Source organism: Chelonoidis abingdonii, chromosome 2, assembly GCF_003597395.2.
Source record: "Chelonoidis abingdonii isolate Lonesome George chromosome 2, CheloAbing_2.0, whole genome shotgun sequence".
NCBI classification, from domain to species: Eukaryota; Metazoa; Chordata; order Testudines; family Testudinidae; genus Chelonoidis; species Chelonoidis abingdonii.
In genome coordinates, this window is record NC_133770.1 from 13,964,801 (window position 1) to 13,983,462 (window position 18,662).

At 46.1% G+C, this 18,662-nt stretch overlaps 1 protein-coding gene across 3 annotated transcripts in view; it reads left to right on the forward strand.

Annotated features, from left to right (window-relative positions):
• The window catches only part of OXSR1 (oxidative stress responsive kinase 1), a 126,104-nt gene that overhangs the window by 21,464 nt on the left and 85,978 nt on the right, over positions 1 to 18,662 (forward strand). For 2 of the 3 annotated variants that reach the window (XM_032784041.2, XM_032784043.2), the window contains one exon: positions 17,898 to 18,010. The exons of the other annotated variant lie outside the window; for it this stretch is intronic. In XM_032784041.2, coding sequence (XP_032639932.1) covers positions 17,898 to 18,010 — 113 coding nt within the window. The remainder of the gene's footprint in view (positions 1 to 17,897; positions 18,011 to 18,662) is intronic. 3 annotated transcript variants of the gene reach the window in all.

Consider the following 18,662-nt stretch of genomic DNA (forward strand, 5'->3'; position numbering starts at 1 on the left):
ATAGCTTTGTGGAACAGAAAATCCACCCTCCCCTACTCCTGGTGGGTTTATTCACCAGAGCTGGGCCTGGAGAGCGGTGTTGTGCCAAGGTGCTGCAAAGTCGACATGTCGACAAGTATCTCTTATTAAGTGTTTGTGGGAATGAGGGAAGAGTTTTGAAACGTATCTTTCCTTTGCTGTTGTGGCTGTCAGTCCAATGGTTTTTATCAGCAGCTCCTCGTGTGGTGGCCTGAAGGGATGCCCCCTCCACATCTGCAGAAAGCATGACTTTGAGGAAGAGATGTTCTGTGAGATTCTGCAGGCCTGTACTCCTCTGGATTGTCAACAAAGGGTTTGCAGTGTGAATAGGCTAACAGCATGGAAAAAGACAGAGGACAGGAAAAAGGCCCAGGAGTCCAAGAAGGACAAGGACTGGAAAATGCACCAGGACATAATGGGTTTTCTCAAGTAGCAAACTCAAATGCTGCAGGACCTACAAATCTAGAAATCCTAACCTTTCCCTCTTTTGTTTTCCTTGGAGAACTCCATAGTCATTGCTCTCTACACACCTCTCCCCAACATAGTACGTGTCATCACAGGGTGCATCACCAGAAATGAAGGACAAGCTGGAGGGAATGCAGGCAGGAGGGACTTAGCCTTCCATGTGGACTTGGACCAAACCTAGACACAAAAGGGACGAGATCAGGCTGGAGGGGATTGCATTCAGGAGTGTGTTTTCCATAGATCTATAACTCCCTTGTGCTCTTTAAGAATAAAGTGTATGTGTTTAAGAAATTCCTTGCTAACATTGCTTTTCCTTGTTCTACTGCCACGCTGTAGCTAGAAACCAGAGCTCCCACAACGAGGTTGTCGGGAGGTCTGTGTGAGAGTGCAGTGGCACTGGTTCGAGGGCCTGAATGGCTGGATTGTGGGTCTTGCTGCTAAAATGGGTGTCAGACGTGGGTTATGGTTCTGGGGAGTGTGCTTGAGTGACCCCGAGCTAGGAATAGTGATCAGGCACTACCTAGACCTAGGCCACTTAACAGCACATGGAATTCAATGGTAGATCTCATCATAATACAATTGATGCTCATTGAAAGATCTGGAGTGGACCAGTTGTGAGACCCTATGGAAAGGGATTGGAGTAATCGCTAGTGTAGGGTTTGTAATTGGCAGCCACGGAAATTCCCTTGCCACAAATAATTTTGTTTCCTGGTTCTAAATGTTCAATAACTTCCCAGCCAGGCAGTGTCATCTCTCTTAAGCCTCCTTTCCTCCATATCTGTAGGTTGCAGTTTCATTTGCTGAATATATTGTGATGCATAAATCTTGATCCACTGCTTTAAGATTCTAGTCTTTCCCCTCTCCTGTCTCTTCCTCACTCCCAAGGAATTTCACAAATAAATCAAATAGCTGCAACTCCTTAAGCACCCTACCACTCCATGCAAGAAAACCACAGCTTCATATACGTTAATCTGTGAAAATCATGGTTGGTGTATGTATGGACTACATTTGTTTACTCAAACGGACATAAATTTTCTTTATAATTTTATATTTCCACTCACATTTTTAACATAACTAAATGGATACAACTCTCCCTGTGGGATTTTTCACACATTGAGTGAGAAAAAGAGCACCGAAAATCAAAGTTCTATTTTTGGTGAATCACATTCTTTATTAGTTCAGAGCAGAATGCATAGTGGTTGCCAAAGCAAATGATATTGTAAATTCACACCAAGCACCACATAAGTCATAGCTTCAGGAAAACAACCAGTCATATTCATTAATGTATACAGCAAGCACTACACAGATCTTAACGACTAAAGCTCCAGGCCCAGAGAAACTCTGGCTGACCATTAAAGTCCTTTTTCAAAGCCTCCTTCCTCCACATAGCTCCATGCTAGGCTCTTACAATAGCACTTGTCTGGCTGTTCAAAGTCATGGTGGCAGCTTTTCCCCATTTGCCTCACAGATATTATGCAAGACACAACAGGCAGCTATCACCATTGGGATATTTTTCTCACTGAAATCCAGTTTAGTGAGTGAACACCACTAGCGTCTCTTCAGTCTATCAAAGGCACATATGACAGTCAGTCTGCACCTGCTGAGTGTGCAGTTGAATCTTTCCATGGTGCTGTTATGTCCAGTATATTACTTGAGAAGCCAGAGGCTGCCCCTCCCCGAATTACTATTGGCATGTCAGTGTTACCAATGGTAATATGCTGGTCCAGTAGAGAACAGCTTTCTTGATAATTCCGTGTTCTTAAAGATGTCAGTGTCATGCACCTTTCCTTACCAGTCTATGCAGATGTTGGTGAAGTATCCTCAGTGATTCACCAGTGTTGCATAACCATAAAAAAATAACCCTTTCTGTAGGTGTACTCTGTGGCAAGGTGGGATGGTACCAGAATAGAGATGTGCGTGCTGTCTTATTGCTTTACCGCGGTTTGGGAACCCCATTGCTGCAAAACCATCTACTGTGACCTACACATTGCTGAGAGACAGTCATACATAGCAGGAGACAATTAATGACCCTACACACTTGTATGACCATTTGGATTTTGCAACTTGAAAATGATTTCCCACTGATCAGTAGCAATCTGCCATTGCATGCTCCCAGAAATGCCAAAATTCGCTAGCTTCTTTACTGTTAATGCAGCTCTCAGTTTGGTGTCCATGTTGCTGGAGGCCTTGGGCTAACATGGCACACAGAACCAGAAATGTGGCCTTTTGCAGTCACTGCTTGTTGTCCCAGACACACTTTATGATGCAATCCCGCTAGTCAGTGTGCATTTCTCAGACCTAAATGGAGTGCTTGACCAGTTGCAGCTGCGGCATGAGTGGCACCAACAACTTTGAAGTGTTTTCGCTCTCTCTATCAGCAAACTGTCCTCGAAGACATCTTGCCTTCCATTGTTCGAACCTCCTGTGGATTTGCAAATCAGGAGATAGTGTGTTCTGTATTTGCAGTGTTCATGAAATAGTGGAGGTCTGTGGACTCTGCTTCTGTCAGATGGCAGACCCCAAAAAATGCCGCGTGGGTTTATGGGCTTTTTAATAAAAGCGAAAATTATAGGATATGGGTGGCTTAATAATCTGGAGAACATTGCATGTTGGGAGTTGACCCTTTGCTCCCAGAGATCTCTGGTCAAGTCATCTCTATTCAGTAGTGCATTGCTAACATTTCCCAAAAGGCTTTGCACAGGATGGCGGCATGTGGCATCGATGCAAGCAGGCAAGTATACAGTCATATAAGCAACAGACAAACTTTGGTGGCTGCATCCCAATGTAATCTGCCAACTTTGTTTGATGCAATGTAGACATAGCCTTAGGGCATAGCTACGCTTGCAGATGTAGAGAGCTTTGAGTTAAACAAGCCTTTGTAGAACGTGGTAGGGAAAGCACTGCAATCTGTTGACAGCTGCAAGCGTGCTGGCATGGCCACATTAGCAGCTCTTGCAACAGCCACAGAGAGCAGTGCATTGTGGTAGCTATCCCAGCATGCAAGTGGCTGCAACGTGCTTTTCAAATTGGGGGGGGCGGTGGAGTGTGGCAGGGAGTGTGTGTGTGTATGTATGTGGGGGGAGAGTGGGTGGGTTTTTGGGGGGCTGAGAGCATGTCAGCATGCTGTCTTCCAAGTTCAGATAGCAGTAGACCCCTCCCTTCCCCGTGACACTCTCTCTCTCACAGCATTCCACAGTAATGGTTGCTTTGTCTCGGAGCAGATAAGCAACTGGATGTCAGAAACAGAGCTTTCAAAGGGTATATCCGCATTCCTGCAGTGATTCCAAAACAATGACCAGAGTGGCCTCTTGACTTAAGGGGATTATGGGACGTTTCCGGAGGCTGCTCAGAGTGCAGTAATGCAACACCTCATTCACACTGACGGCCAGGCGTTTCAGCCAAGGCGCACCAAGTGTTAATCTTCTCACCGAGGTGGAGTACCAGGAGCGCTGTAGCCCTGGAGTCAGAGCGCTCTACGGCCCTTGCCAGTATGGATGAGGGTAGTGAGCTGGGGTGCCTGGGGCTGCTTCAATGTGCTCTAACTCGCAAGTGTAGCCAAATCCTTTAGTCAGGACTCAGCCTAGTACCAAGGGTAAGAAATACTTGTCTTGGGCCATAATAAAGTTACATTCTGGCAATTTAAAGGAATAGTGTGGTATTTAATTAGAACATTGTCAATCAGCTTCCTGAACTTGTAACTTATCCACATCTCTTTTGTTAAAGTTGCTTTCCCTTTCTGGCTTCACTCACTACTACTTTGCTATAATGGATCATTTATCTCATTCCTGAAATACGTTAGTGTATTTTTTTTCTCCCTTCTCTCCACCCCATATCCGTGTTCTTTTTCCTATGCCGTATTCTATTTCCTTCCCTGATTCTTTTCTCTCCAGTCCTGGACCCTAACATTCTCTTTGCCCTGCTTCCTTTTCTAACTTATTCTCCCAATCTCTTTCCCTATTCACCTCCTCACGCAAAGGGCTTGAAAAAACTTATCACACTCTCAGCCCTGGTGAAGCTCCCACTGCTGGACGCTCACTAGGTTCCTGTGTTTGCATGGGCTGTGCCCTGAGCCCCCCACCAACCTGCCCGGAGAAGCACCAGGCCAGCTGGAGTTGCCACAGCTGCGCCTCCCCTCCATAGACTCCAAGCCAAGCTGTGGGAAAATTCAAAAGCTCTTCTCTCTTCCGCAAGAAGAACCTGAGCTTTTGCTATGCCCTCTGCAGGTGGCGTGGCAGCTGAGGAGGCGGTATGTATTACTCAGCTTCCTGGGGCTCCTCCATCTGCGGGGGGGGAGGAGGGGGTACCAGAGGTTCTGGGGGGGTCTGGCCACGAGGCGGGGTGGAAGAGTCAGAGCAGGGGGCAGCCTCCCCAAAGTGGGGCTCCACCCACCACCCTTGTGAGTTTGGGACTCACCAGGCTGGACCCAGGTGTTCATCAGATTCTCTTGGTCTGATAGACGCAGTGTTGGAGCCTTTGGCCTCTCTGGCATGCTTCCTGGTCACAGACCTTGTCTATTACCCCTTAAAGGAACTACCTCTGTGCCCCTCCTGTGTCATCCTCAAAGACTTGAGTACACCTTTTCCCAGAGCTTCAGCCTTGTGGTCACTCTGATTTATGGTTTACTTCTTCAGGGACACATGATAGTTGAAGCACATAACACACAGGCTTTTGTAAAGATTTCCAACACCATTCTTTATTTTAGAAAGTGCAAGGAAAACAGATCTATGCAAGACAAAACACCTTTCTCTGCCTCAGTTTTCTCATTACTCTTTAGTGTTCTTTGGGATTTGGTGAAAGTCCTCTAGGAGCATCCAGGGTCCCCTCTTCTGTAAATTACTTCTCTGAATTGTGTAGTTTCTTTCTCCTGCAGCCAGCTTCCTTCTTCCTTTAGTTGGCCTACAGTCAGAAAAAAATTCCCTTTGTTACGAAAGCATGCCTTTCTCCTGCACAAGGCTCCTTTTGTCTTTTTAGAACTGCTGCTCTGTCCTCCTCTTTGTTCTTCTGTTTTAGGGATTTTACCTTTCTTTTCTCCTCTCCTTTTCTCCCCCCCCGCCCCATCCCTCCCTGCTCCACTCCAGCTAAACTTGATCAGACTGGTTTTCTAGCTCCTGCATGCTCCTTAGCATACCCATTATTCAAACAGAGCTCAGTCATTAAGGCTAGTGATGACTTATTTGTTCTGTAGTGCCGTGACTGTCAATCTTTCTGGACTACTGTACCCCTTTCAAGTGTCTGATTTGTCTTGTGTACCCCCAAGTTTCACCACACTTAAAAACTACTTGCTTTCATAGATTCATAGACTCGAGGACTGGAGGGGACCTCAAGAGGTCATCGAGTCCAGTCCCCTGCCCTCATGGCAGGACCAAATACTGTCTAGACCATCCCTGATGGACATTTATCTAACCTACTCTTAAATATCTCCAGAGATGGAGATTCCACAACCTCCCTAGGCAATTTATTCCAGTGTTTAACTACCCTGACAGTTAGGAACTTTTTCCTAATGTCCAACCTAAATCTCCCTTGCTGCAGTTTAAGCCCATTGCTTCTTGTTCTATCATTAGAGGCTAAGGTGAACAAGTTTTCTCCCTCCTCCTGATGACACCCTTTTAGATACCTGAAAACTGCTATCATGTCCCCTCTCAGTCTTCTCTTTTCCAAACTAAATAAACCCAATTCTTTCAGCCTTCCTTCATAGGTCATGTTCTCAAGACCTTTAATCATTCTTGTTGCTCTTCTCTGGACCCTCTCCAATTTCTCCACATCTTTCTTGAAATGCAGTGCCCAGAACTGGACACAATACTCCAGTTGAGGCCTAACCAGCGCAGAGTAGAGCGGAAGAATGACTTCTCGTGTCTTGTTTACAACACACCTGTTAATGCATCCCAGAATCACGTTTGCTTTTTTTGCAACAGTATCACACTGTTGACTCATATTTAGCTTGTGGTCCACTATGACCCCTAGATCTCTTTCTGCCATACTCCTTCCTAGACAGTCTCTTCCCATTCTGTATGTGTGAAACTGATTGTTCCTTCCTAAGTGGAGCACTTTGCATTTGTCTTTGTTGAACTTCATCCGGTTTACCTCAGACCATTTCTCCAGTTTGTCCAGATCATTTTAAATTTTGACCCTGTCCTCCAAAGCAGTTGCAATCCTTCCCAGTTTGGTATCATCTGCAGATGTAATAAGCGTACTTTCTATGCCAACATCTAAGTCATTGATGAATCAAAATCAGACAGAGTCACAGCACACTATTATTGAAAAAATTGCTGACTTTCTCATTTTTACCATATAATTCTAAAATAAATCCTTTGGAATATAAACATTGTATTTACATTTCAGTTTTTAGTATATAGAGCAGTAAAAACAAGTCATTGTATTAAATTTGTTTGTATGACTTCGCTAGTGCTTTTTATGTAGCTGGTTGTAACACTAGGCAAATATCTAGATGAGCTGATGTACTCCCTGGAGGAGCTCTGTGTACCACCTGGGGTATGTGTGTGTTCCAGAGAAGGTGACCAGATGTCCTGATTTTTGGGTCTTTTTTCTTATAGAGACTTCTATTACACCCCACTCCCTGTCCCGATTTTTCACATTTGCTGTCTGGTCACCCTAGTTCCAGACAGTGTGGGTGACACCTGTCAGGGACCTTGCCAGCTTGTGGCTAATTCACTACAGCAAGTTCTTAAAATCAAGCACAATTCATAAATTGTACATAGCTTCCCCAGATTGTCACAGACAGCAGAGGGCTAAGATTAAAGGCAGTGCCCAGTTTGAAGCCAGATGTCTCCCATTGTCTCATGACTGCTAGAAAAGAGAAGAACATTGGGATTGTGAATGGTGGCCGTTGCTTGGGAGCTCCTTTTTTTTTTTTTTTTTTTTTTTTTAGCAGGTAGGTGTTGGATAAATGTGAAGTCTGCATACCTCTGACTGCTTTATGGGAAACATTGCTCACATTAATCCCCCACTCCCAACACTCATAACTGCAGTGAGGGTGGTGATGGGTTCTTCTATCCTCTTGCTCTTCCAGCCTCTTGTTTTTTGTCAGCCTCTTCCTGGGAATGGCTGCACTGTCTGTCTCTCAACTAGTCCTCATAGCTTTGCCAAGCAGCTGCAGAATGAAATTGATCTGCTTCTTGCTGGTTTCACTGCTGCTCCCATGGATCCCTGTAACAGCAACAAGGACAGACAGTGCAGGGCAGTGCTGCAAGCTTGGGTGAGATCCAAGCAGCAGCAAAGGCAAGCAAAGGAGCAATCTTTCTGCTGACTTAGGATCGTAGCACTGCATCAGTTACTCTGTTCCTGAATTGAAGCTATCCTTGCAATCATAGGTGCTAGAGACTTCATGTTCTATAAATGAGAGCTTACATTCTGTAGAAGTTGATGGCCCTGGACAACTTCCTCCTCCCCATTGCTGAGTGAATTTCTCAAGCCCTCTGTGACCATTTGGAGACTGTCTGTGTCCAATTATGAATTATTTGATATTACGAACGCCACTTGTTGAGGTTAATCAGCCATTTTGTAGCATGAATTTGACACGCAGATAGTGGAGAGACTGGAAAGCTGTGACAGACCAGTCGAGGGCCATCAACATTGAATGTTGCTCCACTGTGTGAACAGTGGGGTCACTTGCAAGTACTGTAGGGCCTTTGACTTTGGTCTCTTCACAGAGGAGCTGGAACACCCAATTCCTCTCTGCTTCCTGATCTAAGCACATGGCTGGGAGAGCTGCAGTTTCTTCACCTGACTAGAAAGGTGACAATGGTTTTTAAAAAGAGTCTGTTTATGTGAGCAAGGGGTCCATTTCATCACCGGAAACAGAGGACAAGCTGGAGGGAATGGAGGTAGGAGGAATTTCACATCCCCTATGGACTTGGACCAAACCTAGAAACTTACAAAAGGGTGAGAACAGACTGAAGGGGATTGCGTTCCGGAGTTCCATAGATCTATAACTCTCTTGGGCTCTTTAAAAATAAAGTGTATGTGTTTAAGAAATTCCTTGCTAAGCCTGTTTTTTTCCTTGTTCTACTGCCACATTGTCCCTGATTGTGTTAACTAGAAACTAGAGCTCCCACAACAAAGTTGTTGGGGAGGGGAGGGGAGGGGGAAAATGTGTTTAAGCACCTGTGGGTGTGGGAGTGCTGTGGCACTGGTTCCAGGGCCTAGATGGTGGACTCTGGGTTTCACTGCTAAAAATGGGTGTCAGACATACAGTCTGCTCCTTGGGAACGTGCCTGAATGACTCAGAGCTAGCAACAGTGATTAGGGACTACATAAAACTGGGCACTTTGGCAGCACATGGGATTCAGCAGTAAGATCTCCTCATGATAGACTGATGCCCATTGAAAGGGCTGGAGTGGGACCGGTTATAAGGCCGTACATAAAGGGATTGGAGTATTAGCCAGTCTGGGATTTGTAACGGACAGCCACGGAAATCCCTCCCCCCCAAACAGACAAAAAATAACCAACACCCCCCCTCCCAAAAAAAACGAAATCCCCCCCCCCCAAACTCTTTCCTGGTTCTAAATGTTCAATAGCTTCCCAGCCAGGCAATGTCACCTCTCCTGAGCCTCCCTTCCTGCATATCTGTAGCATGCAATATCATTTGCTAAATATATTGGATTGCATTAACCTTGATCCACAGCTTTAAGACTCTTGTCTTCCCCCCCCTCTCCTCCTTTCCCCACCCCCAAGGAATTTCACAAGTAAATCACATAGCTGCAATTCCTGAAGAGGCTTTGTTGCTATGTTTTCACTACTCTCTAGAGGAGCCTGGAAACCTGTCTTTGTTCAGTCTCTAAAGTATGGCATGCTGCTGCAGTTACCAAAGAACAACTCCACTTGTGGCACATCCTATTGCAGCTTGGCTTAAACCTTGCTTGATATGAATATGCTTTTGCTGTTTCATTGTTCTCTATAATTAACTGCTATAGTGGGAGCTGAAAAGAGGAGAAGCAAGGAATATGGGGGGTGGGAGTAGCAGAAGAGCAGGTGGTGACTTAGCAATGAGAGCAGCAGGGAATTATACTTTGAGTCCTCAATTTAGAGGATTCCCTTCGTGCTTGGCCTCAGAAGCCTATTTGGATTTTCACTCTTTGATTCCAATAAGACCTCTATAGAGATCAGGTCTCTATTGGACTAGGTACTGAACAAACGCACACAGAGATGGTGCCTACCCTGGAGAGCTTACTGTCAGGTCAGACACTGGCTGGGAGAATAGTTGAATACATGGTTTAGCCTTTGGCTAGTCTGCATCCAGGGTTTTTGGTAAAATGGCTTAAAGAGGAAATGCAAATCACAATAGCTTTTTCCTGCTTCTTTATTCCATTGGGCTGTGACCCATGGTGCCAGGGGCAGACCTCACTGGAAATGCCAGGGTCAGGGCAGGGTGCAAAAGGGAGAGCAGATACTCCCAAGACTGGTGGATAACACTGAAGTTAAACTCCTGAACCAGTCACAATTCATGCTTCTGATCCCCCACGCTGGTTACCAAGAAGCAAAAAAGAAATCACACAGCCTTCTTTATTGCATTTCAGTCAGCACCTAGATCCAGTACAGTGAGTAGTTGTTTTAAAAACTCTGCTCACATATACAAACTGTTTTTCTGACCAAAGGGTCAGCCACATTACCAGGTCATTATAGGTTTGGATCTTACCCAAAATACCACGCTGCCGGACAATCCTTTACTGGTTTATTATAAAGAAAAAAGAACAAGAAGAGAGATGTTAAAGGTAAAACAGTCACGTGCGTGCAAAGACTTCAACGTCCGTATATCAGGTTCTTAACTGTATTGGTGAGTTTGCTGGCTTGAAAGTCCCAGTGGGACACATCCACAGCTTGGATGGGTAATTTAGTTATTTGGTCAGAGCGTTGGTTTATAGGAAAGTTCCTCCAGAGTTAAGAAGCAGGATTGAAGACAAAATGGAGAAGCAGCAGCTGACTTTTACAGTCTTTTGCTATGCAGCCCCTGCTTCCTTTGTTTCAAACACAAGCTGCCCAGCACATGGCTTGAAAGCCTGAGATTTCTGTCCATAGGTATGTCCCTGCATGCCTTGCTGAGTCATAAAGTGTATCTGCTTTCTCTCAATGGGTCAGTTGTATAGGTGATGGTCCTTAATGGGCCATGAAGCAGGCTAGGCAGTACGGATGACAAACTGTCTAGGGATGTCACCCAGAAGCATTGCACAAGTTTGAAATACAGACATGCATACATGTCTATAACTCATAATATAAAGGTGATATAAACACACACATTAGATTATCATATCTAGCAAATTATAACATTTTTGCAGATACCTTACATGGCCTGTTGGGGTTGACTCAGGTAGAGTTGGAGTCCTTGTCTACACTCGTAAGTATCTTCACAGTAAAGCAGCTTTCTGCGTTGTAACTCCTGAGGTGTACACACTGCCAAGCCATTTACTGCACAGAAACTGCACAGTTGCTTTCTGGGCTTGGGCTACTACAGTGCCAGTATAGACACCCTGGTGAATTACAGCGCTGCAGTTGGCCTCCAGGAGGTGTTCCACAATGCCTGTTTGTGCCTCTCTGGTCATCGGTTTGAACTCTACTGCCCTGCCCTAAGGTGACCAACCGTGAGCCTCTTAAATTCTTCGGGAATTTTGAAAGTTCCCTTCCTGCTTGCTCAGCGACGCGTGCAGTGGTCTCAGCGCATGTTTCCAGGTGACCATGCCTGCTCCATGCATCAGGTGATCCCCCGCTTGGAGCAATGCCGAGCTGCTGGACCTCGTCGGCATTTGGGGAGAGGAGGCTGTCCAGTCCCACTGCACTCCAGCCATAGGAATTATGATACCTACAAGCAGATTTCACGATGCATGACGGAAAGGGGCCATGACTGAGAGACAGTGCGTTGTCAAACTGAAGGAGCTGCAGAATGCCTACCACAAGGCACAGGAGGCAGACTGCCACTCTGGTGCTGCGTCCACGACCTGCCGGTTCCGCAAAGAGCTGGATGTGATACTTGGTGGCCACCACACCTCCACTGCAAAGGCCACTGTGGATACTTCGGTGGTTTGCATGCCAATTGAGAGTGGACCGAGCCAGGAGGAGGAATTCTTGGATGAGGATTTGGAGGGGGATCCAGAGGCAGAGGACGATTCGGAGGTCAGAGATACATGCAGTCAGGAACTCTTCTCTACCCCAGAGGAGGCTAGGCAGTCACAGCTGTTGGAGTTTGGCGAAGCGCAAACAGGAGAGGAGGCCCCTAGTAAGTGGCTTTGATTTTGGGAATCACTGAAGTGAGTTATTGGGGGCAGAAGGGTTGCAGAAAGCAGGCTTGTATCTGTATGATGATCGTACCACCACATGCTTAGTCTGAGTGGCGGAATAGGGTATTGATTGATTCTCTCACTTCATGGGAATCTGCCTCAGATCTCCACAAAACTCTCATGGAGATATACTGGGCAATCCGCTGCTGCAGGTTCTTTGGCAAAGCTGCTTTGTTTCTTGCCCCATTAAGGGTAACTTTCCTGTGCTGCTGTCATGGCGGGGAATGCCAGTGCTGCACACAGGCGAGCCAAATAAGGGCCAGGGTGGAAGCCAGAGTCTTGGAGAAGACCCTTCCTTGATCCTCTGCTCATCCTCAGCAGTGAGGTATTTTCCATAATGATCACCTCCTGTGGAATGTATGGGGACAGTAATGATTATAAGGCCTCCCGTCCTACAGTGCTGGCTCTCCCCAGGAGCCATGTGCCCAGTGTACAGTACGGTCTTGGAACACTGATTTTCCCTGCGGTTGCTCACCATTTTGGGGGGTTTGTGGCTCGTGTGCTTGCCTGTGGTCAGCCAGTTAGTGACAGGTATGTGAATAGTGGCTGTGTTTTAAATCACTGAATCAGTGATCTGTGTGTTGCAAACAATACTATCTGTAAAATGTTGCATTTTGGTGTTACAGATACACCTCTACCTCGATATAATGTGACCCGATACAACACGAGTTTGGATATAACGCGGTAAAGGAGCACTCCAGAGGGATGGGGCTGCACTCTCCGGCGGATCAAAGCAAATTCGATATAACGCGGTTTTACTTATAACGCGGTAAGATTTTTTTGGCTCCCGAGGCCAGCATTATATTGGGGTAGAGATGTATGACCTTGGGAGCCCAGCCTCCCTCTTCGTTATCGTTGTCTGAACGGCTACACAGAATTAGAATGCAGCCATGAAGAACAAAAGAGGACTTTCTGCGTGATGTCATGATGCACTCTGCGGCTGAAAAACAAGAATTGAAGGAGTGGCAGGACAGCGAGAAGAGGGACTGAAAGGAGAATGCGGCGTGCCAGAATGAAGCCATGGAGCAGCTCTTAAACATTATGGAGTGCCAAGTGGACATGCTCCAGGTGCTACTAGCACTGCAAACTGAACAGCTCCGCTCCCGCCCTCCCCTGCAGCTGTCGTCACAAAACTCTTTCCCATGAAGCCCTCCAGACACCGCCAACACACTCTTATTAGCCTCCTGGCTCCAGTCTGTACCCGCTGCATTCCATTCCTCCCTCCCACAGTCCAGCACTGCAGACTCCCAGTGCCCACTGCACGCAACACCCGCCCCTTTGCAGTTTAGCCCTGCTGAAGTACAGTACCCACTGCACTGTACACCAAAGGAGAAGATTTTATATGATCCCTGGACAAATGCAAATCTTTAGCCATCCTGGGACCCCACCTCCTTCTGGGACTCTCTTCCCTGATCCCCCTCACTGCCAATGTGTTTTTTTGTTTGTCTCTCCCCTCCAGTTGTTCTTTTTAAATAAAAGAATTGTTTTGGTTTGAAAGCAATCTTTATTCCATTAATTGAACGCAAACAGAGCCCTGCAAAGCAACTGGCAGTTTTCTTATAGCTTCATAGTGCATCGTCTGCACCAATCACAATTACCTCATAGCATTACAAGTGCTGCACTCCTGAGCATAGCAACAAATATTAGCGTCTTTCAGCTTAAAATTGCTGCCTCAACGTGTCCCTGATCCTTAAAGCCCAGCGCTGCGCCCCTCTAGTAACCCTAGTCTCTGGCTCTTCAAATTCAGCCTCCAGGCACTGAGCCTCAGGGATCCAGCCCTGAGTGAAGCTTTTACCGTTTCCTTCACAAATATTATGGAGTGTACAGCATGCGGCTAGGAGGCCTTTAAATGGCCAAATGCACACTCAACAGTCATTCTGCACTTGCTCAGCTTGTTGTTGAACCGCTCCTTGCTGCTGTCAGGGTGCCTGATGTGTGGGTTCATAAGCCATGGCATTAAGGGGTAGGCAGGGTCTCCCAGGATTGCAGTGGGCATTTCAACTTCCCATATGGTGATTTTCTGGTCTTGGAAGAAAGTCTCTGCTTGCAGCTTCCTGAACAGGCCAGTGTTCTGAAAGATGCATGCATCATGCACCTTTCTGGACCAGCCTGTGTTAATGTCAGTGAAATGCCCACGATGATCCACAAGCGCCTGGAGAACCATTGAGAAATTTCCCATGCGATTGCTGTACTCGGTGGCTAGGTGATCTGGTGCCAGAAATGAAATATGCATGCCATCTATCGCCCTGCCGCAGTTGGGGAAGCCCATTTGTGCAAAGCTATCTACAATGTCACGCATGTTGCCCAGAGTCATGGTCTTTCAGAGCAGGATGCGATTAACGGTCCTGCACGCTTCCGTCAACGTGAGTCCAACGGTCGACTTTCCCACTCCGCACTGGTTAGCGACAGATCAGTAACAGTCTGGAGTAGCCAGCTTCCACAGTGTAATCTCCAATGGCAGGGCAGCTACCATTCTCATGTTCTTGCACCACAGGGCTGGGACAAGCTCATCAGCGCCCCATGAATGTGGTTTCCCCCACGGGAAAGTTCTTCAGCCACTGCTCATCGTCCCAGATGTGCGTGACTACGTGATCCCACCACTCAGTACTTCTTTCCCGAGCCCAAAAGTGATGTTCGACTGTGGTCAGCACTTCCGTGAATGCCACAAGCAATCTCATGTCGTAGCTACTACGCGGGGCGAGCTCAATGTCGCATTCCTCTTGCCTTTGTAGTTTAAGGAATAACTCCACTGCCACTCGTGATGTGTTAGTGAGAGCGAGCAGCATATTGGTCAACAGGGCGGGATCCATTCTTGCAGACTGCAGAGGCAGAACATGCAGTACACAGACTGTTGAAAGATGGTGCCAGATGTGGACAGAAGCACAGGGATTGCTGGGATGCAAAGCAATGCATCATGGGGCATTGGGACAGGACCCAAGATGCCCCGCAACCCCTTTGCCTTCCCACAACTCTTAGTGGCAGAAGAGGAAGAGATGCTATGTGGGATAGCTGCCCAGAATGCACTACTCCGAATACCACTGCAAGTGCCACAAGTGCGAACATGCTATCGCGCAGGCAGCTGACAGTGTGAACACACAGCAGCAGTTTCCCTTCAGCACTCTCTGAGCGACGCTGTAACTCTGTCAGTGTAGATGTACCCTAACTTGTTTTCAGCCTTCAGCTGTGATTTTTTTTCTTTACTAGAGGACTTGAAGTCAAGACACTTGTATTTCTAATATGCAAGAAGCCAGCAAGAAAATCTTGTCCAGAACTTTGGACTTGCTAAAGGAGCAACGAAGGCACAAAAGTGCTTTGTTGTTTACCGCTGAAAAGATGCTTCACTAGGGAGAATGGGGGTACGAGGAAATGCCAACACTGCACTTTCCTTGCCTTCGTTGTCACTTCTGTGTATTCTGCCCCTTTCCTCTTGAGTGAGTTTGTTGCATTTTCAGTTTGCTTCTCAAGAAGAGCAGAGTCTTTACAATCTGAAGAAGCAGACTTAAAAAAAAATAAAATAAAACCAGTAAACCTGACCAACTCCTCAAGTGTGAGGAGTCACAATGAGCCCCCAATGAAGATAAGAATTCAGCATGAAGATAACCGGAGCACAGTACCATGCAGGCATAATAATCAGGTTCGGTTTTAACACAGTAGTTACATCTTGCAAGCCTGTCACACAGCTAATTTTCTCATCCTCATTACTGCATCTGACTCCTGACAGCTCCCCACCCTCACATCCCTCCTCCCTCTAGTCCAGCGAAAGCCACAGCTGTCATGGTCTTCCTCTCCTGCATCTCTAAGCATATCTCCTCTTTCCTGACTGTCTGCACAGATTCTCCATGCCCCCTCTGCCAAGTGCATTCCCGGATTTTGTTCCTTAGCTTCGTGTTTGAAGCACTGGATGATAAGGATTCATGCTAATACGGCAGTTCTTCTTACCCTTCCCTCTCTCCCTGTGCTCCACCCAAGCCTCTGCTGGCAGCTTTCATGTTGTCCTCTGTGCTAGGAACAGTCTGTGAATTAATGAATGTCTGCAAATAAATGGCCCTCTTCCTCAAAACTTCTCACAAGCCAGCTGCTGCATGATACAGTCCAGCTGTAACGACCATGGACTCTTGTGTTCTGCATTCCACAGCCTTTAGACTGTAACCAGTGTAGTCAGTAGGCAGACTGTGGGTCAAATCCGGACCGCCCAGATGCTTTCGAACAGACCCCGAAATATTTTTATTTACTCATCATTGTTAGTGGGTTTTATTATTATTTTTCTCTGGAGTCTGGTCCTTTACTATACCTTGGCCAAGAAATGTGGACCTTGGGGGTGAAAAAAAATAGACTGCCTTGCTGTAAACACTTAAGTTAAGGGACTCAGCTAGCAAAGTATACCTATTGTACAGCGTACACGTCCCACACCATATAAAGAGAAAGGAGCTCTCGCATTTCCAATATGCTAGATACTGGAAGAGAATCTGAAGAGAAGTCATTGGGTTGGGTCTTCAGGGTGTTATTTGTCAAACTTTGATCACAGCTGTCCTCCTAAATCTTCGTTCTCCACCAATGCTTTTATTTAAAGATTTGCTTCTGGCTTATAAGACTTGCTGTAAGGAAAATATTGACGTTAGCAATTTGTGTACAGCTTCAACAGCCTTTGTTTAAAAATTGGACTGTCAAGCTCTCCCCTTGTTCTCTTTCTATACAGCTCATTAATTCAAATAAATAAAAATGGAGGGAGACAAAGCCAACTGTGCTTGAACGGTGTCACAGAATAATGGGGTGGATTTTTGTGGTGTTAAAAATGGAAGCTTCTAACTCTTCTGTCTACCAAGCAAACAGGAAAAATTAACACCAGTGCCTCTTCCTGCCTACCTGCCAGCCTAATTCAATTTCTTAAAGGTTTGAGAGCTATGTGCATTATTTTTGTGAATGACAGTGTTGCTAGATAGTGTTTAGAACAGATATTAGCTTGAGTTTGTGTCTTCTCCTCAAATGCTGCATTGTTGCCTTTTCTAAGACATGGTAGGAATAGCAATGACCCAGAGATGGGCAACAAAAAACGATCAGAGGGGAGTGTGCATCTGGGGGGCCTCAGAATGTGGCTTTGTGGGAAGAGAGCTTGCGAAAACTAGGATGACTTAGCTTGGGAAAGGAGGTGTGCATAGCTGAGGCCTTTTGGAAGCTTCTTTTAAATTAGAGATGCCAGGTGTCCTTTGTACCAATGGATTTGTCCCAAGGGCAGAGCTGAGATGACTGCAGGCCATTTATAACTTCTTAGCCTTCCTGTGCTGTACTGGGAGGCAGCTCTCTCCCACCATTGGACAGTCTGCAGCTGCCAGCTCTCACTGCTTCCCTCCTGGCTTCCTGCTGTTTCGCTGCACAGAGCAGCAGTAATGGGAGAAGGATACTGAGAGCTATCCCTGCCTTCACAGCCCAGGATCCCCATCGCTTTTGGGACCTTGGTGGAGAGGGAAGATGGCTGAAAGCTGGAAAAGGGGAAAGACGATGCTGGTTTTAAGGATAGAGGGAAATGAGTTGGACACTCAGGCAGAGTTTAACACATGAAGAATGGATCCGAATGAATACAATTAATGCATCTTCATTGCCCAAACTGAGGGGAATGTGAAAAGCTATTTAGACTTTTTCCAATGTTTTTTAGTTGTAACCTGTGGTAGCAGAACAGGTGGCAGTTTGGTTTTGAAAAATTAGAATAGATGCATCAGGTTAAAGATTTATTTTAGTCCCATTACTTGCCGCCCCCCCAATTAATCGGGTCAAATCCCTTGCTTCTCATTCACCCAAATAGTTCTGTTGACTTCAGTGGGGCTGTCTGAGTAAGTAAGAGCAAGATTTAGCTCATATTTTGTTTGCCCAGTTCTGATGATCTCTCATAACGATCTGCATTGTTTCTGTTCTGCTAACCTAGTGTTTCAATAGATGCATTCTGTTTGGCTTGCTGAGCTGTGCAGAACTTAGTATGGTAGAACTTCCCCTTTTTAAAGGGATTGGATTCCTCAGGCCTTCACCTGGCTTTGCAATTAGCAGCCCCCAGGATTTGTAATATTCTCCAAATTCTCTACCTTCCTGCAACAGTCCTACAAGAGCAGGTATTAACTATTTGTTTCTCTTTCCCTCCAGGGAGTGGAGCAACAGCTGTGGTGCAAGCAGCCTATTGTATCCCGAAAAAAGAGAAGGTGGCAATTAAACGGATCAATCTCGAGAAATGTCAGACCAGCATGGATGAACTCTTGGTACACAATTATATACATTTTGTTTGGGAAAACTCTACTCCAGTTAGCATAGTCTCCTGCTCAGCTCTGAGGTGCCTTTAAACAACCTTTCTTGGAAAGTTTTATGATCATGAGGAGGATGAGCCGTCCCTTCCTCTTTGTGGTTGCTTGGTTCAAAGATGCACCCATAAGATCCCAAGTGTCGGACACAATGTGTGACCAAAGACCCAGCGGGTCAGATTATGGAGGCTTTATTAACACTGAGCATTTACTCAGGTAGTCCCACTGATTTGAATGGGACTAAATGCACATGAGTAAGGACTCAGCCAGTGTTTTTTGAGGGCTCTACAATCTGAACCAAAATGAGGGGGACATAATTACTCTTGTAGGAGATACTGTGGGATTCATTACTTATAGTTGAATATTCCTCCACTTCCCCCCAGTCCTTCAGTCTCTCATTCTCAACTAGTAGCAGCTTTTGTGGCAGCTAGTAGCTCTGTAAATAACAACACCAGCTCTGTTCAGGACAAATGTAGCAGTAGCATCACATTACTCCCATTGCATGCTGGCTTACCAAAAACCCTTTAATGTTTGAACTGCTGATTCCATCAGGCTGCTGTTCTAATTCATGGTTATTCCCTCTTTGCTGTAGTGTGCATGGTGGTGGGCTCGC